This window comes from Aspergillus welwitschiae (assembly GCF_003344945.1).
Source record: "Aspergillus welwitschiae strain CBS 139.54b unplaced genomic scaffold BDQ94scaffold_2, whole genome shotgun sequence".
In the NCBI taxonomy this organism is placed as follows: domain Eukaryota; kingdom Fungi; phylum Ascomycota; class Eurotiomycetes; order Eurotiales; family Aspergillaceae; genus Aspergillus; species Aspergillus welwitschiae.
The window spans coordinates 1,429,350-1,451,494 of NW_020798696.1; the positions used below are offsets into that span (position 1 = coordinate 1,429,350).

Genomic DNA, 22,145 nt, shown 5'->3' on the forward strand with positions numbered 1-22,145 from the left:
CATCCTCCCCACCACCACCAGCACTCCTCCCCCCTCCCGCCCCCTCCTCATCCCCCCCAAGTTTACACACATTCCTCTCCCTCCTACCTCCCCACCACGGAAACACCACAACCCCCCAATTTCCATTCCCAAAAGACGCAGACGACAAACCCTTCCACCCGCCCCTCCTCCTCACCCCCCTCACCACCCAAACCCCCAAAGCAAGCAACCCCAGCAACGCCAACGTACCCAGAACCCCCACCACGCCCGTAAGAAACGTAGTCGTGCTCACATGGCACCCGAAGGGTATCGCGCGGAGTTCCCACCGCTCTTTGGAGCCGAGCGGGCAGATCTGCGATGAGTGGATGGGGGCGAGGATTGGAAGGAGGGATGGGTTGGGGACGCAGGTTGAGGACTATATTTCATAGATAGAATATATGTTTAGTATGTGGGTGTGAGTGAGTGGGCGAAGAGTATCAATGTGTAGGACAGCTTACCACTGGGCACCAGCTACAGGGGACATCGCCTTTTAGGCAGCTGTTGCATGATTGTCTTCGCCAGCAGAGGTAGAAGAGGGGGTCGGGTGGTTGGTGTGAGAGAGAGGAGTTGTTTGTTATTTGATTCATTTGGTTTTGGTTATTAGTATGTGGTGAGAATTAATTGTAGGATAGATGGATGGATTGGGTATAGACATGAAGACAGATTCTTAATATTATTTTTTTTTTATCGTATGATGGAATGTGATGTGATGGCATGGTCCTGTCGTCAGGATTGTTTGTTTGGGTGATGGGCTCGTGCGGGGTTTCTGTTCCTGGGTGGTGGTACATTGGTAGCAGGAGGCCCGTTCGGAGTAACCTTGTGCTGCTAAGTGCTGATAAATGCTTATCGGTGTGTTATCTGCAATCAGGCTAACTAGTTTACGTTGCATTGGGTTTATGTTGTGGGAAGGGGATAATGGGCTTTGATGCTGCGCTGGTTCACTTTTGGCTGTATACATGCTTCGTACATTTAGATAGTATATCCCATGATAACAAGAATCATCCAGATGATCTTATTAATTCATTGGAAAAGAAAGAGAAAAAGCTCCATAATTTCAGTTATAAGAAGAATGCCAAGGGTATAATAGAATGCCCTTTACAATTATCACGCTCGTAAGATAATCACTCTAGACAACACGCTTGACCTATACACGTTCCCATCGTTAGCCATAGTCACCTAGACGGACGAAGAAAGGATTGACTAACCTCGAAGAATCTCTTGAGCCACCACACCTGGAAAATACCCTCGCCGATCAGCACAGCCAGCTGGAAGATACTCCACCACTTCACCCGGGCGTTGGTGCTCTCGGCCGTGTTCCGGTGAACCCGCTCTCTCACAACAATGTACGACTGCTCATCCTTAACCTGTGCCAGAGCCTCCGAGAGCTTGCGGACTGCGATGCAGAAAAACAACAGCGGTTAGCTCATACGGTCGCCGAGGATTTGTATAAACGATAATTGGGTATTAAATCCTACCTTCCGCCTCCAAGGGATCCTGCGCCAATTCCGATTCGGGGACGTAGACAATTCCGTGAACGTTGAACGAGACTTCCTTGGAGTTCGAGGCCCATCCTTCGTTGCTGAAGCAGTAGACGTATTTGCCGTCCGCGTGCGCGTTGAACGAGTAATCCTCCGACGAGATGGCGTGCTTGTAGTATTGACGGTTACCAAGGGGGTCCTCGACCTGTTTGTTCCAATCACACGTGAGCGACTATATTCTTCGGATTGGTTTTGCAGGTTTGGAAGCTTGATATGGGATATCAAACCACCCCAAAGTCCGCGCGGAGATTGACAGCTATTATGCTATTCAGGGAACCTACCCAGAAATCGATCTCCAGGTTGCCACTGCCTCCAAATTCCCGGTCACCGACCTGGAAGGAGACAGTCATCTTGTCATCCTTGTGCAATGACTCGTGGAAGCATTCGCGGGAATGAGCCCGGAGCTGGATGTTGTGTGCGGTCACGGTGCTGAACCACGCCAGCGCCGTAATCAGGAGGGTCGTTGCGGAGAATCGCATGGTGGGTAGGAAATTTGCTTATGACGACTCCGAATCCGGTAGTAGGTTGGTGGAGTTCTCCCTCGAGAAGGATCAAGGTAAAGTGGTGGTGATGGTCGGGCTTGCTAGGTGTGCTTCGACTCCCGACGGGCAAGGTGGTCTCTGTGCTGCGCTGGGAATTCTGGACGCTCGGACCACCACCAGATCACCCGGCACTAACTAGACTAGTCCTGGCAGGGTTCGGAGTCTAGAAGGGCGCGATGCTTCTTTTTACTACTGCTACACTCTCTTATCAACCATATTTAGAGTTGTGTCGTTCCTTTATGTGTTGATCTGATAAAATTTAAAGTGAAAACTTTTATAGCGGCCTAAGGGTATACCACAGACACGCTGGAGGCTAATTGGCGTCTACAGACGTTCATACATTGCTTCACTGTGTCCGTGAACACTGAGAAATAGCGGCATCATGGGAGAGGAGCCAAAACGGTTCATTGTCAGTTGAATGAGACAACTCATGTTCTCTCTCATTAATTTGGTATTCGGCTTTCGATAATTGACTGCCTTCCTAAAACTGCCAATGGAGCACCCTTTCGGTCTTTGACAAAGCCATGGAATGGGGCAACGTTCATTGCGAGGCATCTTCCGGTGTTTGCTCGCGATATAGATGGCCAAAAAACTCAACTTAAGTACGAGGAGCCTGAAATTCTCAGCTTGTGGTATCGCAGGTGCCTGTAGAGTAAGACTCTGCAGAAAGATACTGCTTTCACCCGGATGAAGGGAAAGGACAATCAAGTAAGCGGTCTAGATCAAGACAGTTCGCGGGATCCAACCTTGGTAATAAGCACGCCACTGCGATGAGTAAGGAAGCTTCTCTTTGGTAAGAAAGATTGATCAGGAAATGGGAGAAAGAATATTGCGGGATTTTCAGCAGCAACAATATTGGTCGTTTATCCGCCTGTTCTTGCGTGAACCGTGGCTCATATTACCAGGGTTCAAAATCGGTGTACGCGTTATAGGGCCCTCTGGGTGACATCATCTGTGGTCTGAACGCCTGGTGATTGATTGATGACGACCAGGAGATGATCTCTCATTAAATTTATTGAGGTGAAAGTGGAGAGTGATTCGAGAAGACGAGATCGTCGACATGATGGGAAGTTCGCCTCACATTATAGTTAAGGCCTGAAACCGGAACGAAGGCCAATCTCGCAGAATTTAAGTGGGGGGTCCTTTTCTTTTTTTTTCTCACCACGACACTAGTGTTTTAATTTTGGCAGTAGTGATGCCAGGTTGCATCGGCGAGATGGTGAATATTAACAAGACCGGAATAACTGTGTGATCGGTGATATTTCTGCAGTGAATGGAGCAAAGAAGAACAGGCCGAATCGACTTGGGGGCGGTAATGGACTGGGGAGGCCCAAGGGTCCAGACCCTGGCGCCTGCAGTGGAGATCTTAGCCGGAGACCCCGGAATGGCAGGGGTGGATAACGGATCCCCATCGACATCCTGTGTATACCGATTTTACTGGGCGCCTTCTGGCTATCGTCCCTGGCTTAGGCACTGTAGACGGGCCCTTCAGAGGTCTGGTCTCTCCAACAATGGTCTCTTCCGGCGACTGAATCCTGGCTGTGAAGCGCCGGTTCCCTTCCGTCAATTGACTTTCGGAGTTGTTCCAGTGGGAGGCGAGTCTAGCTATTCGTTTGTCTCGTAGGCCACCGCCAGGGTATCTATTTGGAGGTACTACCCTGTACTGTAAGTATGACTCCACAGGCTTCTGACGTTTTGCCGTGCAACTCTTTCTATTCTTACTTAAGTACTGCCAATCCTTCCTCTCTGGTTCTTTCTATTCCGGTTGCTTGCATATATCCAGGAACGGGCCATCCTCTTACAGAGATTCCCCTTTTCTTCCCCTTCTCTTTGAAAGAAGCCAAAACCTAGGTTCTTGACTTCCCACGCTCTCTTCATATATCCAGTCCTTCCCTAGTCAGCTGCTCTTCTTGCTGCTTCATCGACCGGTATCCACCACTTGAAACCTGTCACTGAAATCACCGCGCCTTTCAGCATGCGTGCCTCAAGCTTGCTTCCTGCTCTGTTGGCAGCCATCCCTGCCGTGTCTGCTAGTGGCACTCTGGGACTCTCCATAGGTGATAAAAATGGTGACTCCAGCTGCAAATCTACGAGTGATTACGAAGCCGACTTCGATGCCCTCAAAAGTGTGACGACTCTAGTCCGCACGTACTCGGCCAGTGACTGCAATACGGCTCAGAATATCGTCCCGGCTGCCAAGGCCAAGGGATTCAAAGTCGTTTTGGGAGTCTGGTAGGGCAATCTCATCGGTTCAGACATATACGTTGACTCTGTGAAACTAACTTATTGCGTGTTGCAGGGCGGACTACGATCAGTCTTTCGACCAGGACTTCAACGCCCTTAAGCAAATTGTCCCTGGAAATGAAGATGTTGTGTCTGCCATTACCGTGGGCTCTGAGGTCCTCTACCGCGGAAGTCTCTCTGCGCAGGCACTCCTGAGTAAAATCCAACAAGTGCAGAACCAGTTCCCATCAGTCACCGTTGGCACCGTTGACAGCTGGAACAAATTCGCGGATGGCACTGCCGACCCCATCATCCAAGGAGGTGTCACTTACCTGTAAGCCCTCTTTTCCCGATCATACTCGTATTGTGGGAGTCTCTGTTAACCATAACGATTTAGGTTGGCCAATGGATTCGCCTACTGGCAGGATGTAGACATCAACAATGCTCCCAGTACCTACTCGTCTGACATGACGCAGGCGGAGGATCATATTAAGCAGGTTGCCGGAGCTAATGCGGGCAATATTCGCTTTGGAAACGGGGAAACCGGCTGGCCCACCGGTAAGATACATTTGCAACTCCATCCAGCGCCTTAGTAGAGATGCAGATGAACTGATAAATTGTTTTAGATGGTGGATCCGATTACGGTGCTGCTAAAGCTGGTACCCAGAATGCCGCGCAGTATTACAAATCGGCTGTTTGTCCCATGCTGCAGAAGGGAACCGACGTCTTCTATTTCGAGGCCTTCGACGAGGTGTGGAAGCCCAACAGCACGGGAGACAACGGCCAGTCCATGGATGAGAAACACTGGGGTCTTTTCACTGCCGACCGCCAGCTCAAGTTCGACGTGACCTGTTGAAACACGAACTAGAATAAGTCTGATGCTGCACTTCTAAAAGTCTGACGCACAGTGACTTGATTTGTTACATATGTATCTATTATTTCTCAGACAGCCTTCGCTGCACTGTATGTATACTGCATCGATATATGTTTAACATCGAGGCAAGTCTCCCAAGACCTGGGGATGATCTCTCTGGTAGTATTTGATTTGACTTGTAGAGATCCAGCTACAGAGAAGTATGGAGCGGGCAGTTGGATTTGCAACTAGACATCATGAAGTAGTCAGATGCTGGAAAGCAAGATTCGGGGACTCTTTAAGATGGTCCAGACAGACATTCAACGATGAATGCTCTAGTTAAATCAGAAGAGTGGTTATCGCACATGGAGCCAAGAATGTGTCATGGCCGTCTGACGGTGATGACATGGCTGGGCAGAATTGGAAGACTTCCCCCAATTGGGGAAGTTGTTAGCTAAGTCACGGGCAACCGAGGGAACCGTGGTTCGGTTCAAGTAGCGTTGTTTTACCCCTGAATGCAGACACGAACCACAGGAACCCACGCGTCAACCAAGTGATTGTTATCTATTGGAGGTGAAAGCAATGGTTCAGGGGGGTTTGCACAAATCTGGGGGGTTACATTCGGTCGGGTATCCATCTATATTGTAAAGGCTGGGGTGTTGGATGCCAGATTCCACAGGCAGGCTGGGGGAGGAGTCAGAGAGTAGCGAGGGAGATCCATCAACCTGCAGGCTGCCAGACAGAGAGAGGGTCTTTCCAGACGGATACTCTGTTTTGCTCCCAAACTCTCAAGGAACCCCCGCGCCTTGCAGAGCATAAAGTTGATACCCACTGACTCGCATGAGTTTGGTAAGGTTGGTACCTACAGACAGCCGGGCACCACGTACGTAGATGGCGGTCAGAGATGAAGATCGGGTTGAGCTGGCCAGCTTGAGGCACTATGCCGGGCTAACGACCACCACTATCCCCAATTCATGCTTAACCGGGCTCACTAGTCGTCCAACTAAGGCCAAACTTGAAGGTCGTGAGGCCAGAATCCGCTCCCAATGCGGATATCTGGTTACCATACCATTACCTTTTCCCCAACGGTCGCCCTCGCAGCTCTCCACTGCTGATTAGGTAGTTGAGCGTTAAGTTTTGTTATTTTCACGCGCCTGTGCAGCTTTTGAAAGTCAAAAAACGGACTTGCTTGCTGGCAGATCGTGACATGGTCCCAGACTGATTCGATCCAGCTAGAACAAAGGGTAAAAAAAAAAAAGTTGCAAAAAAGCAGAAAAAAAAAATTCGTACAGGAAAAAAAAAATAAAGGTCCGCCTCTCAATTACTTACTCTGTGACCACCACCACCACTTTCATCCACTACTACTAGTCGCAACGCTTGATCCTTGTCATTCTTCCAACTTCAATCCAGCTGTCCTTTGTGGATGCGCCATGCCCAAGTTCCTTCCTCGCATACCCTAGGTATCTGTGATCTGTTGTTCATCCATTCGCTTTCTCTCTCTCTTTCTCTGTCCTTGTACCGTCGCCGCAAGCCGCGGATGTCTGTTTGGGGATCTTCTTTCGGAACTACCCACCGCCCCTGAAGATTATTCCTCCCCCTCCACCCTTCCTCCCCCAAATTCCACGGTGTTATAGGTACCACTCACTGGTCGCATTTCCTCCCCCAATCGCGCTCTCGTCCAAGCGTGTGATTTGTCTCGTCCTTTCCCCTCCTTTCGTGTGTCGATCACAGCTCATCGGCGAGGTGGATTCGGTCTCAGCGCTTTGATTTCCATGCTTCAACATTCTGGACGATAAGGGGAGCAGCAAGCAAGTGCTTGCTGCAGGAGTCGAAACGGAAGGTGTGTCTGCCTGTCGAAGTGTTACCTTGGCTGCATCAATCCCACATTTCCAATTCATCTTCCCACCCCCATATCCACCTCCCTATGGCGGTGTCTCCTGCCAGTCATCTTTCTCGTTCCCGTCACACCTCGAATCTAGTTCAGAGGCTAATAGTATCTCGATGCTGTTGTACACTTAGATCTAGGTCCCTCCGCATCTTCCGCCAACTCGGCGCTTCCGCCGTCGCCGCAGCATCCTACAGATCCGTCCGACCTCCGTGACGATTCCTTGCTGACGGTGCCATTGAATCCCATTTCCGCATTGCCAGGAGCGTCGAGTCTCTCGGCCGCTGGATCACCTGGCCGGTCGAACTCCCCCCGGGGCCGCAGCGTCACCCCGAATCCCCCGAATACTATTCCTACTCTATCCACATACCGGGCCACCTGGGATTCGTCAACCTCGCCGGAGAATCGAAGAGCGGAGAGTAGTATCTACTATACCACCGCCTGGGGCTCACCGTATGCTGCACCGAGTCCTCGGAGGCTGTCGTGGTCACTGAGTCAAGCCGGAGCTGTCGACCGTGATTCCGGAAATAGCTCTCCGGTATCGATGCACAGTGGCATCCGTAACGGTTCCGAATCGAACAATCCCGAGCTCTTAAGACCGTCTGCCCGGGACAGCTCAGCGAGACAACTGTACAGCGGCAATTCCAGCCGGTCTCCAGCCCGAGACATTTTTGGTAGGAATAGTGGGAAGTCGATCAAGGACTTTACGCAGGATTGGATTAATCAATACCTCACCGGTCAACCCAGAACTGAACGAAGCAATTGGTTAAGCGACGATTCGGGTAGTGAGGCTCCTTCGTTCATTACGGCACAGAACTACTTCGCAGAGGACGCATCTGACGATTGGCTCGGCCTGGAACAAGATCCTCGCGACGAGGACCTCTTGAAGACCCCAACCCTAGCTGACTTCGTAAACCGAAGAACGGCTCGTCGGGAAGGCAGTCTCCCACGCCAGAGGACAAGGGATTATCTTCACAAACGAGCAGATACACTTCGACAGGAGGACTTTTGGGGATTCGCTTACGATAAAGACCCCCAGCCGATCACAATGGATTCAACAGAAGCACAGTCCCTTGTGGGACAAGGGCCCAACAAGGCACTCCCAACGATAGAAAAACCGCTCCCTCCTACTCCGACAGATCCTTCGCTTACGGAACGACTCGATACTCCTACAGAGCCGAGCGCCGTGAAAAGCCCAGCACTCGACAGGAACAGCCAGACGCCGGTACAACGAGTTAAGAAGAAGATTGTTTGGCGTGGGAGAGCATGTTATATCTCGCTGCCATTCGACGACAAAAGAGGCACGGAGGAGTCTGGATACCGTTTGTTGACGGTGGAAGATGTCAAACAAAGGTTGAGAGACTGGGAAGAACAGGGTTACGACACCCGTGGATTCAGCGTCGGATCGGAGGATGTACTGGATACTGAGTTGGGCGGTCTCAGTCGTCCGCTTTTCCCAGATCCGACAGAGGTCCTCGAGGAAAGACAGGACGGGAGGTATGGGGTCAGCATTCCCGACAAGGCAGAGTGGGATGCATATGTTGCTTATCTTCAGGAAGAGAAATTACGCGCCCTGGGTGTGTTTTTGGATGAACCTAAACCATCGATATCCCCGGCCTCCGCTGCTATGAGTCAGATGGCCCCCTTCCCCGGCCTTGTATCGTCGCCACCGATTCCGACAGGGTCAGCAGCTAGCAATCCTCTATCTTTGTCTCACCACTTCTCTCCGCAGCTGGGCCAGCCAGCAAACCCCGCCGGTCTGGGGACTCTGGCTTCCCCGGCTTCGCAGTTCAGCATTCAAACGCCATTCCTCGGTGTCGACCAAAACAATCTACTTCCTGGATACCCTATGCAATTTCAACCTACACCTCCTGCCCAAGGCTCACTCACTCCCCAGAGTTTCTTTAATGCGCGGCAAGCAGGTCCCGCCGCATCCATTCCTGGAACACTTCCTCACTTGGGCTCGATTTTGTCTCCCGTGTCACCATTGAACGAGCAGGGTGCCTTCCACCCTGGCTTGAACGAACAGCCAGGCATACCGAAGGAGGCTTTCGGTGGTCATGAGCTGCAGGATCACGTCACGGAAGGCCAGCTGCTACGTCCCATTCGCACCCCAACGGAGGGTCCTGATCACTTCCACGCCTCTACCGTTGAGATCGCGCAGCCCACCCCTCGTGGCCATGATCGTGGCCATAACCTGAGCGAAACGCTACAGAAGGGTCTGGACAGGATACCGCCTAACTACCATCTGGAGGAGACTATCGACCGACAGCTTGAAGAAGGCGATCGTGAGCCGCCTCTTCACAATTTCGATGGTTCTGAGCTTCTGCAATCTCGTTGGGCTTTCCCCAGCGCCGACGCTCTTGCATCCCAACAGTATCCTCAGCACATGCACCAGTTCTACGGCGGCGATTATGCAGCAGGTAACATCCATGATGGCTCGGATATCGATACAAACCCGAGTCTTTCTGGAACGCCTCAGCGACATGGTCCACTTGCGAATAACATACCGTGGCATGAGCCGAAGCCCAGTGCTGGCTCATACACAGGCGGGCATCGTTCCAAGCTTTCGTCCTCTACTTTCAACGTCGATGCGAAGGAGTTTAACCCAACTGCCTCGATCCCGTCCCAGCAATTTCCCTTTCAAGAAAATACCTTCCAACCCTCGGCTGTTGGAAATCCCATGTTCACATTTGGCTCTGTACCCAGCTTCAATCCCTCCGCTAGCGCCTTCAATCTTACCGCAACCCCCTTCACACCCAGTGCTGCTGCTAACGATACAGCCACGCAAAAACCCGGCTCCGGCGAATTTAAGTTTTCTACCGCATCTTTCAATGTCGCAGCTCCTGCTTTCAACCCTACTGGAAGTGGCTTCACCACGAAGTCTGAGGAACCTGCAAATGGCAGGACCAAAATATTCGACGATGTTGATGTCTCGGAGGCATCAAAGGCCTCCAAGAAGTCCAAGGCCATTCCCATCGTGCGACCAGACGAGACCGTGGAAGACAAGGACAGTAAAGAGGAGGTCGAGAACGACAACGGCCGTCCAGTTCGTACTGATCGCCATAAGCGTGCACGTCGCGGTGATGAAGCATCAGATGGAGAGGCCCACTTCAGCATGTCTCACGCATTGGCAGAGTCCGGTAACATTCAACAATCGCAAGTGTCTAGCGCACACGGTGTGCCTGCTGAAGGCAAAGAAAACGTACAACCAGAGGGCGGAGATAGCAATGAAGCACCGCAGAAACCTGTCTCGATTCAGGATGACAAGTTCGCTGAGAGGAAAGAAACGCCCATCAGTGAAGCGTCGACCTGGACACCTTTTGATAAGAAGAACGAGAGTACGGAAGCAGCCCAGGAGTCAGGACCGGCTACCGACATACAGGCCAAGTCAGAGTCGGTATCCGTGGAAGGAGGAAATATTGGCAACAAAGAGCAGGAAAAGACTGCCGAAGATAACCAGAAGCACACTTTCCTGTCACCCACTGCGAAGCCCTTCCAGTTCAAAGCCTCTGTTCCCGAATATGTCCCCGCTTCTTCTGAGGAGACAACGCTTGGCCCCAAGCCGGTGGATGATGGGAAGGGCGATGCCACTTCCAAAGCTGCAGTTTCACCCAAGCGTGAGCCTGTGCTATCTGAAGCCCATGCTGATGAGGCTGAGGATTCGCCTGACGATGAGGAGCTCAATGCTATCATGGAGCAGTTGAATGATGATTCGGATGTTGGAATTGAACGTTTGAGCACGCCTCAACCTCGTGATCGCATTCCCGAGACTGCCCTGCATCCGTCTAAAGAAAAGCGACACGCACCTGCCGACATCAGGAGCGAAGCTCCTAGTCCGAGCCCAGGACGTGGCCTGATGGCCAACACCCTGAATGTACCTAAGCTCGACTTCGATGCTCAATCTCAATTCTCTGTTTCCCCCTCTAAGGGAGCCGGTTCTGGTATTCCCTCTCCAGTGCGGCATCTGGTCAACCAGAATGATCACATCAGTGACTGGGACGATGTGATCTCGTCTGGTGAGGATGAGAAGCTGGCAAACCGGAGCAGATTCTTTGACCGTCGGATCAACGACCTCGTCGGCTCCGCCATTGATGAACGACTTACGCCGCTTGAGCGCGCGCTTGGTGTTATTCAAGAGTCTGTCATGTCACTTGCACCTGGTCCTCGCACCAAATTGGAGTGGAGTGCATCTGTCGAGGGCGACAACAGTGACGCTGACGCTGATGATGAGGATGATGTATATGAAAACGCGTCGTACAGTACCCGGTCGTACCTCCGCCAGAAGGAGAAACTTGACAAGCTGAAGACCGTCTTCTTGGAGGCACTCGCATCCCGCGATAATGAGCAAGAGAAGAACCAAACAGTTTCCGAGCTCGTACAGCTGCGTGAAAGCGTCTCTGCTCTTCAGGCTTTGACCGTGCAGAAGCTATCGCAAGACCCTGTGGATGAGATGAGAACAATGATCCAAGACATGATCTCAAACCAACTGAGCCAGCAGAACTCGCGACCCTCTGAAGCAGAGGAGATCGGCGCTGAAAGCCTTATGCTCCAGATTGACGGTCTCAAGAATATGCTTAGGCTCTCTGATGAGCGGGCCGATCAGGAGTACAAGCTTCGGAGAGAAGCTATGGACTCTGTTGCGGAACTCCAGCGGCTTTTGAAGGTCGCCGAAGAGGATGCTGCACGCCATAGTGAAGCTGCCGAATCCGCCGAGTCCCGCTTGCTCCACTTCAAGGCTGAGAAGATTCCTTATTTCGAGAACATCCAGCATAAGGCTGACTCACTTGAGAAAGAGCAAGAGACACTCCAGTTCACTCTTGCTGAGCTCTCCTCCAAGAACATCGCACTTCAGGGCACCCTGGATGAGTACCGCGTTTCGAGCGATAACTGGAAACGGGATAGCGAGGAGTCTAGGGCTGAACTTGAGCAGGTCAAGGCGGACAATAAGGAACTACGGGGTACGATTAACCAGCTGAAGACGCGCTTGGAGGATGGTATGAGTATTCGACACAATCTGGGCGAGAAGCTTGACCGTCTCCAGGATGAGATGGCAACTGTGACTCGGGACGTTACCCGCGACCAGGCTTCTTGGCGCAGACGCGAAGAGGACCTGAATGCCAAATACAACGAACTTCGTGCAGCCTATGGTCGGGAGGTGAAGCTTCGTGAAAAGCTTGAGGAGGATATCAATGAGCTTGAAGCGCAGGAGCGCGAGGCGGCCAAGTTGAAGTTCATCTTTGGCCAGTCTCAGCAGGAGAATGCCAGGCTTGAAGAGCTCGTCGCGAACCTGCGGCTCGAGAACCACGACCTGGAGCTTAAGGCCGCTCGCTTTGAGCGGGAGTTCCACGAGGCTCGTGAAAGCAGTCGCGTTGAGATCCAGCGCACCAGGAATTCGCTGGAGTCGGATCTGGATGCTGCTAACAGCCAGGTTAACATTGTCCGTGCTGAGTTGGAAACTCAGATACTTCGCCTCCAGAGTCAAATGGACAATGTCAGAATGGAAAGTGACACTGCCCGGGAGCGCTACGAGATGCTGTTGGAGGAAGCCAATGAAACCAAGGCCAGCAACTTGGCTGCTGCTGTCCAAGCCAAGGAACTGGCGGTGGAAGAACAACGGCGGACGCACGAACGGGTGCTCAATGACCTTCGCGAACGCCACGCGCGTGCGCTGCACAATGCTTCTGAAGACAGACAGCGCACGGAATCTCATCTGCTCGACCGTCTAGCCTTGTCCGATGACAAGGTGAAGCACCTGGAGGACCGGGTTCATCATCTCGAGGAGAGGCTCGAAATCGCACAGTCCGCCGCCCGTGCTGCTGCCGAGGCCGCTCAATCTGCCAAGGCAGCGCCTGCCATGGCACCTGCGCACTCGAGCTCGCCTTCATTGGCATTCCGTGAGGGATCTACCATGCCTGAGAAGATCTCGCCTCAAGCCTTGAGGGAGTCAATCTTGGTACTTCAGGATCAGTTGCAGCAGCGTGAAACTCGCATTGAAGAACTGGAACAAGAAGTGGCTGCTATTGACAAGGACGCTCCAAACAAGATCAAGGACAAAGACACAGAAATCAATTGGCTGCGTGAACTCTTGGGTGTTCGCATTGATGACCTCCAGGACATCATCACCACTGTGTCGCAACCTTCCTTCGACCGCAATGCTGTCCGCGATGCAGCCATCCGTTTGAAAGCCAATCTGCAGATGCAGCAACAGGAGAGAGAAAGAATTCAGTCCGGACACAGTTTCCCTAGCCTCTCCTCCTTGGCAGAGTTGACAGCGTCACCACGAAATCTTCCTCTCGCAGCTGCAGCGGCATGGGGCAGCTGGCGTAAGGGAAGAGATACTTCGAACTCTCACGTTTCCGAACAGACGCCTTCAAAATCCGGAAATGCAAGCTCCTTCTTGTCAGGTCTCTTGACCCCTCCAGCCTCCAGTGTCCGACAGGCTTCACCCCAGGCCGTTGGTACTTCCGCGACGATGGGTTCCAGACGTCCATCGGCGAGTCGGCCTCTGAGGAATTACGATACGACGCCCAAGGCCGCTCCAGCTCGTGGAAGCAGGATGCGAGAGCCGCCAAGTACGCCCCCGTTGCTCCGGAGGTCAAGTTACGACCACGACGCGGAGCCTGCTGATTATGCCCACGACTCCTTTGGAGAAGACGCGGAAAGCACAGCCGATGGCCTAGTTTCGGAATCCCCTCGGGATACGGCAGACGGGCCATTCGGACCGCAAATACAAGCATAAACTGTCTATACCATTATTTTCTCATTCATGTCCATAGACATTTTCTGCAGTTGTCTCAACATGGAGGCGACTGATACTGTTACATTATGATGCATTTTTCCCTCTTCTACCCACATCCACCTCTCCTTTGATATTGCATACTCCGTGCCCGTTGACATGTTCATTTGCTGATTGATTGGTTTCGAGCAAGTTTATTGATTTTTCCCCCTATATTGTTGCTCAACGGCTGTGAATTTATGAGATTCTTTCCTTCGTTAATATACCATACCACAGTTTTCCTGCGTCCTTATGGATACCACACCTTTTGAAATGTACTTTTGCCGCAAATCTGTACACAAGTTTCTGCACTTTTGCTTATTTTATGTTTCCTGTTCAAATAATTCCAACGTGTCACTCGTTTGTGGTTCCTTGCATGCATCGGCAGGCACTATATTATCTCATAATGGTGTGTGTATTCCCTCTTGGGAGATAGATGCATGCTCCATTCTGCAGGAGGACCCTTACTTCACTTACATCATCATCATACCCTCTTTTTTCTTACCTCCTTGCTGTTGGCTACTATTCAAGCCAGCGGTGTATCATGTAGATACCCTTTCTATTCTATTCACTTCTTAATTGGACATGTCTAATATATTCTCTTCTATTCCATTGGTTTCTTCTCAAAGACATACACAACAGTTTCTAGAAAGGATACATGCATGCATGCATGCATGCATGCATGATACATAATCCCGCCCAACTCCTGATTTCTCAAAATAGACACAGTAAAGTACATAACCAGAGAAAAGTGATTAATGAATCCTCCACTCCAAAACATCCTTCCCCGCTAACGCCATCACCTCGTAATACCCGCTACCATCCCTAACGACCTTATCAACTCTCAGCTCATCCACATCCACATCCACAGATACATTATCCAATAAGAACGACCAAGGCGGGATCCTCTCCTCCGACGGAGGACAAGGATAAGAATGATGTTTCTCTTGCTGGTCTGTGTTCATAGCAGAATCATCAATCTTATCGCTGGTATGGTTGGTATACACGGATTCGCACTCCTCAATGCAGTACACGTATATCCCCCCTCCACCTCCCCCCTGGGAAGAAGAGTCAGGTTCGTAAATGACTAGGAGCTTATTGTCCTGGGAGATGGAGAGGATAGGGGTTGTGGATGATGCGATGGGGAGGTTGAGGGGGTTCCAGCGGGGGATTGTTGTCGCGGTTTGAGAGGACGGAGGTGTTGTTTTGAGATCGGTGTTGGAGGGAGGAAGGGTGTGGTGCTGGCGAGAAGGTAGGAGGCGGGTGATGGATACTTGTTGAGATGTGGGAGGGGAGGAGGAGATAGCGATGTGGCCGATACAGTAAGCGGCTGTGGGGCCAGATTGGAGGGATGCGGTGAAGTAGTGCGATGATGAGTGTGGTAGCGATGAGATCTGAGGTGTTGTTGTGGTCGGTTTGTAAGAAGAAGGAAGAAGGCGCAGGCCTCGAAATACGACTTTCTCTTCGCCTGCGCCTAGTGTCACGGCCATGGAGGCGGAGTCGAGGTGGATGTGGTGGATGTTTTCGCGCCAGTATTGGAGGTGTGTTGGGTTATTGTGATGGGGGGAATATTTTAGGGCGGAGGGATTACCCAGGTAGCGGACGCGATTCGGTTGAAAGGCTGTTGTGTCTTGATTGATTGCGACACGGAGGAGAGTGTCGTCGTCGGTGAATTCGAGGGAATCGATGACTCCGTCGGTTTCTTCGTAGCCTGCGCTCGGGGAGGCTGCGTGGATGACGTCGTGCTGGTCAAGGGAGTATTCTGCTGGGGAGGAAATGCCGTTGTCTTCGTCCGCGGAGAGGCTGTAAATTTGGAGGGTCTTGCCTAGGCCGACGGCGATGAGGTGGCCTTGTGAGGAGATGGCAATGCAGCGTTTGCCGTAGCGCGGGTTGAGCGCCATGCCGCTGCCTGTGCCGCCTCCGTCCATTAGGGCACGGTATACGGAGGTCCAGAGGGGGTAGAGTGTTGAGGCTAGGGTGTATTCCCAGGAGGACTGCTTGTTTGAGCGGGTGAAGATAGTTGCGCGTGCGCCTTTCAGGGTTGCCATTTTTAGACCATCTTGAGATGTCGCTAGAATTGTGGTAGGGGTGCAGTCTTCAGGTAGGGCACGTCTGGAGGCTGTTTTGTCGATGTGGGTCCGGTGGCCTAGTAGGTTCAGGCAAGCAATTTGGCAGAAGTATGCGTTCCATTCTTCGGTTGTAAGAGCATCGGCACGTGGTGGTATCGGCACGGGGAGTTCGGTCAAAGCGTTCCGGATGGTAGACGACATTGACGCTGCTTTGCGCCATGAGCAACATGCTGAGCGGGCAGCGACGTACGTCTCGATATCGACATGATCGAGGATACAGAGGATGAGCTCGATTGGGAGGTTCGCAGCCATGGATGAGTTGATTGCAGGCATTGTGTATGGCTACTCATATGTTCATCAGGTGATGATTGTCTGAGGGTAGGAGACTGTATATTGCTAGGAGGCTAGTGGGAGGTCGGTTTTATACGAAAGATGAATGAGTGACGACAAGTCATGTTCCTGGCAGACCAGGCCCAGGGCCGGTCACACGGAAAGGCGTGGATCGACATCCAGGGGCTGTGAGGGTCATCAGTGTGTAACGTCAACAAATGTCAGTCGACGAGAGAAGCAATTACTGGTGCAAAGTAGCGCCCCATTTTGGTGGATGCGCTGGGTGGTGTATACCGCTTGTGTCAAGAGACGGCATGCGAGAAAGCCAATTATAGACTCGGCAATAGCCCCATAGGTTGAGACGGGCCGAGCGGATCCTGGAAACCGAGATGGAATGCTAAGGATTCCTTGCTCTCGAACAACCTTAATGGGCCGGCAATGACGGAGAGCAGCCCTGGATGCATCGCATCAGTGGCGTGATGCGATGCCGGTCTTCCATCGGATGATTCTCGGCGGTGGTTCTCCCGCAAAGAAAAGAAAAGGTACCGGTTGCACCGGATGAATATCCTGATTGATCTGTAGACTTCTCTTTTTTTCCAACTTCTTTTCAACCTGCGGATAACTCGAGTGGACACCTGTGTCACATTCAGATATCTAATCTTTCCGCTTAATTCTCGTATACCTAGAGCAGGCCCTTTCTGTAGGGCCGGTGACAAGTAATGTACAATATAGTGGTAGAATGCACCGAGCGGAATGATCTAAAGATCCCCAAAGCTTTGAGTGGAGAATGAGGAATTCCCCACCGCGCAGTACAACGTACTCGATACGGTGGGCGTCAACTGCCTACTGGCGCCAGCATTGTTAACGGCGTCATCACCTTCATTACTTAGGCTCCAAATCAGCCTAGTGCTCATGACACCGGAAAATGCTCGGTCGGCGTCAGAAGCCTGTCATACCATGCCGGGAATGTGATGTGCGGCAACGGCCTTTCATCATCTGGAAGCCTGACAGCTGGTGTGGAGCCACCCATCCTTGCTAAAACGGAATAAAGCCGGAGGCAAACTTGGACCTAACGCAAACCCAAAATAGACCTTCTGGTGAACCACCGGCTCAGAGCAAAATGTTCTTCTCCCGTTTATACAGATCCTTGAGGAGCTTGAGTTGGTTAACGCTCATACTCTGCCGGGGCAGGCTGTCGGGTAGTTCGACTATAGCCTTCCTCATCAGCGCCAGTCCGATATGCCCGAAGAAACCAACAATTCTTTCGGCTGACGATTTCAGCATTGCCGAAAGCAGGGTGACATGAGTATCCTGGATCTCTGCCGGCGGGATATTCAGGATTTTATGCATGGTATACCAAAACATGGTGTTGGGGAAAGGGTTCTTGCGCGCGGTTTTGCCAAAATTGCGCAGGGTCAAGGCCGCATAACCCGCACCCAGAGCTGTCATTCGGTCGGCGTGGGCCTGTTCGCTGATGTACGGCCCGTCCGGTCCTTCGCGCCACCAACCCAGGGCACGTCGGCCACCCTCGGTCTTCTCATTGCCATGGAATCCCCACAGCGCTGGGCAAACAACACGGTACTTGGCCAATAGAATGTCCACCATGTGGCAGCCCTTGTAGATGAAGGCATCGGCGGAGAATATCTGGGCTGCGACGATCCCGACCGGCTCCGCATGGCCCAGGTTGATGGACGCCTCCGTAATGAGGGAAGAGATCATACACTTGGAGAAGATGTTCAGGGCGTAGATCAAAAGGGCAGGCACCTTGTTGTCATCGGAATTGGCAATATTCTCGGGCGGGAAAGCGATGAATTGGCGAACATCCACTGACGGTTCAGCAATCGAGGCGGCTTTCTCAAGCGTCGCGCGAATCTCTTGAAGCTGTTTGCCAGTTGACGAGGTTAGCTCGCTGCCTTCTTCTATTCCTTGGGAAGCACAGCAAGACACTTACCTGGGTTTTGTTGGCTCCCTTGCCTTCACGTAGTTGTCCAACGCATTTCTTAATCGTTCGCCGCATATCGCCCATGTTTTGTTTGACAATGGCGTTTGTTTTCCCTTCATTCTTCAAGTACTGCCGGAATTTCTTGAGATGTTGGTGCAATTCCACGTAGCGGGCCTGGACCTTGATTTCTTCCTCCGTAAGACGAGCGCCTCCGACCTGTCGCTGTCGCTCCGCCTGTGCCTTTTGCGCGGCTTCCGCTTGGCGTTGGGACGCCTCCTGCTCTGCCTTTTGTGTCTCTTCCTGACGCTTGCGTTTCTCTTCCTCTAGTCGCTCTCGTTCTTTCCGCTCCTGTTCTTCCTGCGCCGCCTTCTTCTTCCTCTCCGCCTCTTCCTCTGCCTTCTTCTTCGCCTCCTCGGCTGCTCTGCGCTCAGCCTCACGCCGTGCAGCCTCCTCCTGCTCTCGGCGTAGCTTCTCTGCCTTCTCTCGTTCTATGCGCTCCGCCTCTTTCCGTGCTTCTTCCTCTCTCCGACGGAGCTCCTCCTCTACCGCTCGTTGGTGTGCGCGCAACGTCTCTTCGGCCTCCACGAGCACCCGATCATGCAGAGCGGCAGCCTTGTCAAGGGCCGCATTGTGCTGGGCCTCAAGTTCGCTATCAATTCGGTCAAGGTTCTCATAGAAGGATCGGCGTTCGTAGGCTTTGACCTTCTTCAACTCGGTGTTGTGCATGCGTAACTGTTCAAGGTCCCGCGCTAAATCCAGGACAAGTTGCCTGGAGGGGCTATCCATTTGGGAGGGGTAGCTCATGTGTCCCATTGTGATTGTTCAGAAAAGAGAGATCTGTTGAGGGAATGATGATATCGTCACAGCACGAAAGAGTGACGTTTTCGGGCTGGAAAATGGCAGTCTTTGCCGCCGAGGTTTGAGGAATCTCCAAAAGCAACTTAATTCTTCCTACAGACCATCATTCGCATTGAGATGATCAGAGGTAATATGGCTTATGGTTGCCAATTGTAGCCGAGGGATTGACTTCACGAGTTGTTGAGAGTCGAAGTGGATGTAACCATATCCTATTTCGCATACGATTGAGAGCGAGTATCGTGAGTGTAGCTGGCGGCAAGCTAATGTCGCATCCCGTCGCAGGGGAAGAAAAGGTAAATCGAGTTTGAGTCACGTAGAATGATCGTTGTCTGTGCTGGCTCTGCAGGGTTGAGAGAAGGCTAGTTCAGCAATTCCGCGCTTCACACGCAAGGGAAATGGTTGCATGGGAATTCCGTACTCGTTCACAGTGGAAAAGAATTAGGATAAATGCGGCAATACAAGCTCGCAGACTCCAAGAAGCACTGGCTAGATAAAAAAGACCCTAGGGAGCGTGATCAAACAAAAAAGGAAACCGTCGGGTGCGGCAGCGAGGGATTGGACTAAGAGGAGCCTATCTGGAGACGATGGCTGGTATGCGATCTTCAAAACGGAGCCCGAACGTGTTTGCGGGAAGAACACGGCGGCCGGGGCTTAGTCATTCGGAAAGCTGTAGCTACGGTTGTGGCCTGAACAACTAGGCGCCTTCACGCCGAACCCCCCAATGGGCCGGAGAGAAGCAGCGCTTACCACATTTACGATACAACGGGGGGGCAGCTACTGCACCAAATCGACCAGCTAAACATGGATCGCTCGGTCACCCGTTCCTCGGTCGGAGGGGAAAGCCTGGAGACCCGGACAGCCCTTATTTTGCATCATCAACATCGTCATCATCAATTATCTTTCCATCACCACACTCATGACAGGACAGGCTTGGACAGGACCATCTGAGACATCGCTTAACTCTTTTTATCTATTTTCCCATTACTGACCGACATGTCAGTTCTCCTTAAACTTGGCCCTCAACGACTCCGTATTAATCTGTCTCTCACACCCCAATAGCTTTTCGGCCACCCTTTGATACACGGTCTCGACAAGAGCCCCGCCAAAAGCCGGCCGTGGATCCAATAGCGGGCCACTATTGGACCGGTCGCATCATCAGGGAGGGTATCGATACCATTTGCATACGTACGTATCATACCCTGCACCAACAGAGCCAGTATCTGCTGCTATCTCCATTGCCACCAGTGCCAGCTTCCTGCATATAGTAGATGTTGTGCACTTGCTTCCCGGATCGACTATGGACTTTTTGGAGCCACGACATACTTAGAATAGCATGCAGGTTGCCTTCGAACGCCAATAGGCAGGCCGGGTGGGGATCGCATAGCAGAAAGTTTCCATACATCGATCGTACACCAACATAGTAAGTTAGTTAGCTAGTAGTTAGTGGTCGTCGAGAGCTCCACGGCATCTTACCGCCTTCTACCTTTCTCCGGAGTTGATCTTCCAGCCAGCCGTTGACCACGCAGTTCGTCATTGACAATGCCGAAAGAATTGAGGGGTGATCTTCATTCACCAAGGTGAGGACATACCCAGATCAGTTGCTTCTTCCGTACATCTGGAAACTGCTTACAGTAAGCGTCGGATTGATAAATGTGAGACAAAGCCTATTGAGGGAAGGTCTTGCAGTCGGACTGACAGGCTGGGAGCCAAGCTGCAATGAAATTCCCCCGAGCCAGACCCTGTTGGTCTCCAAGTATGGTAAGTTTGGTTTAGTGACAAGTTTAATGGACCATTCCCTCGGATTGCTTTTCGCCTTGAAGCTCCCCTGGGACGGGAAGTGTGTCATTCATAGGCGATGTGAATGATCAGGTCAGATTTGGGTAATATGTACTGTAGCGATGCAATAGCCGGGGGACACCTTTCAAGCGGCATTTATCTTAGTCGGTCTGAAATTTTGTGCGGTTTTTTCCCTGATGTTCTTCTGCTTCTCTCCCCACATCTCTAGTTAGTAGTTTACTACTAGGTAGGTTGCTGCTATATTATTGTTGTACTCGTCTTCGTATTGGCTGAATGTCCATTTTGCTTTGGGCCTATTAATTGTGAGTATTATATTAGGTATTGTTTTTTATTTTACTTTTCTGGGACTGAGTAAGTATTATTACCCTGCTACAAGCTAGTTACTACTGGATGCTTGCTGCACTGCTGCTCACCACTCTCACTGCTGCTGCTGCTGCTACTAATAGTAGACTAACTCAACTTCTGTCTCTTGTCTCTCTCTCTCTCTCCCTCCTCCTCTTCCTCTTCCTCTTTACCTTCACCTCATCCTCTTTCTTCCTTCTTCCTTCCCCTCCCCTCTTCCCTTATCTCTTCTTCTTTCTTCACCATCCCTCTCCTTTGGATTAATCTTTCTCTCTAACTCCCCCCTCCCTCTTTCCTCTCATCGCTCCTGATCATTCCTTCAGGTCGACGATCACGCCTCCTTGTCTCTATCACTTGGCTTATCTGTCATTCTCTCTCTGTCAGATATCGCTTTGCCTTGGTGTGTCCTTTTTGGAACTACCACGTCCAAGAGAATCGTATCAGTAATTCTCTGGTGGGAGAAACTATTCTTGTGTTCTCCTTCCCGTTTTTTTCAGAATTAAGCGCCAACTCAATAAGCCTTTTTTTTCAATTCAGGACTGAGTTGCCCCCCCTTTTCTGCTACTGAGGAGACTCCGTTCTCTTCCGTACCATCAAATCCCACTTCGGCCACAAAAAGCCCACCCCATCGTTGGAAAATTTGCAAATAAAGTCGAACCAAAAAAATTATTCTGTCTATACCTCTCGAGAAATTCCACCCGAAAAAAAAATTGCGGAAGGGAATCGAAAGGTCCCTCCTTTGACTTGAAGCTTGGGGATTCTCCGCCGGTGGTCGCTTGACGAATGGCAGTTGGGGACGACCGACAGCTCCCATCCGCTTAGTACTCGGTGCTTCCCCCCCTCCTCCTCCCTCTTCCCTCCTAAACCTCAGCTTCCCCCCCGATTCGTCGAGCTTCATCCTCTCTTTCGGTCTCTGCTGTCTCCCGGAGACTGTCGCCAGATCCTCCCTCCGGTGTCCTTTTATCGCAAT

At 51.6% G+C, this 22,145-nt stretch overlaps 6 protein-coding genes across 6 annotated transcripts; 2 read left to right on the plus strand and 4 right to left on the minus strand.

Annotated features, from left to right (window-relative positions):
* Nucleotides 1–923: 923 nt before the first annotated feature.
* BDQ94DRAFT_134686 (emp24/gp25L/p24 family protein) lies at nucleotides 924–2,144 on the minus strand. The gene is made up of 4 exons (XM_026764515.1): nucleotides 1,838–2,144; nucleotides 1,494–1,701; nucleotides 1,224–1,411; nucleotides 924–1,162 (listed from the first exon to the last, which is right to left on the minus strand). The coding sequence occupies exons 1-4, from the start codon at nucleotides 2,033–2,035 to the stop codon at nucleotides 1,145–1,147; spliced, it is 612 nt and encodes a 203-aa protein (XP_026631834.1). The 5' UTR covers nucleotides 2,036–2,144; the 3' UTR covers nucleotides 924–1,144.
* A 1,868-nt stretch (nucleotides 2,145–4,012) lies between these two features.
* On the plus strand, nucleotides 4,013–5,320 carry bgt1 (1,3-beta-glucanosyltransferase Bgt1). Its single transcript, XM_026775876.1, has 4 exons — nucleotides 4,013–4,330; nucleotides 4,398–4,655; nucleotides 4,719–4,879; nucleotides 4,948–5,320. Exons 1-4 carry the CDS (start codon nucleotides 4,074–4,076, stop codon nucleotides 5,175–5,177), a joined length of 906 nt encoding a protein of 301 aa, XP_026631835.1. The 5' UTR covers nucleotides 4,013–4,073; the 3' UTR covers nucleotides 5,178–5,320.
* Nucleotides 5,321–5,713: 393 nt separating this feature from the next.
* Nucleotides 5,714–6,065, minus strand: BDQ94DRAFT_134691 (uncharacterized protein). Its single transcript, XM_026764516.1, has one exon. It carries the CDS (start codon nucleotides 5,989–5,991, stop codon nucleotides 5,812–5,814), a length of 180 nt encoding a protein of 59 aa, XP_026631836.1. The 5' UTR covers nucleotides 5,992–6,065; the 3' UTR covers nucleotides 5,714–5,811.
* Nucleotides 6,066–7,098: 1,033 nt separating this feature from the next.
* BDQ94DRAFT_165909 (putative myosin class II heavy chain (MHC)) lies at nucleotides 7,099–13,801 on the plus strand (the record flags this gene model as incomplete). The annotated part of the gene is made up of 2 exons (XM_026770430.1): nucleotides 7,099–7,117; nucleotides 7,200–13,801. The coding sequence occupies 2 exons, from the start codon at nucleotides 7,099–7,101 to the stop codon at nucleotides 13,799–13,801; spliced, it is 6,621 nt and encodes a 2,206-aa protein (XP_026631837.1).
* A 690-nt stretch (nucleotides 13,802–14,491) lies between these two features.
* Nucleotides 14,492–16,286, minus strand: BDQ94DRAFT_134698 (F-box protein). Its single transcript, XM_026764517.1, has one exon. The coding sequence runs from the start codon at nucleotides 16,237–16,239 to the stop codon at nucleotides 14,593–14,595; it is 1,647 nt and encodes a 548-aa protein (XP_026631838.1). The 5' UTR covers nucleotides 16,240–16,286; the 3' UTR covers nucleotides 14,492–14,592.
* Nucleotides 16,287–17,248: 962 nt separating this feature from the next.
* BDQ94DRAFT_48248 (putative RNA export mediator Gle1) lies at nucleotides 17,249–19,256 on the minus strand. The gene is made up of 2 exons (XM_026775877.1): nucleotides 18,188–19,256; nucleotides 17,249–18,117 (listed from the first exon to the last, which is right to left on the minus strand). Exons 1-2 carry the CDS (start codon nucleotides 18,989–18,991, stop codon nucleotides 17,347–17,349), a joined length of 1,575 nt encoding a protein of 524 aa, XP_026631839.1. The 5' UTR covers nucleotides 18,992–19,256; the 3' UTR covers nucleotides 17,249–17,346.
* Nucleotides 19,257–22,145: the final 2,889 nt, after the last annotated feature.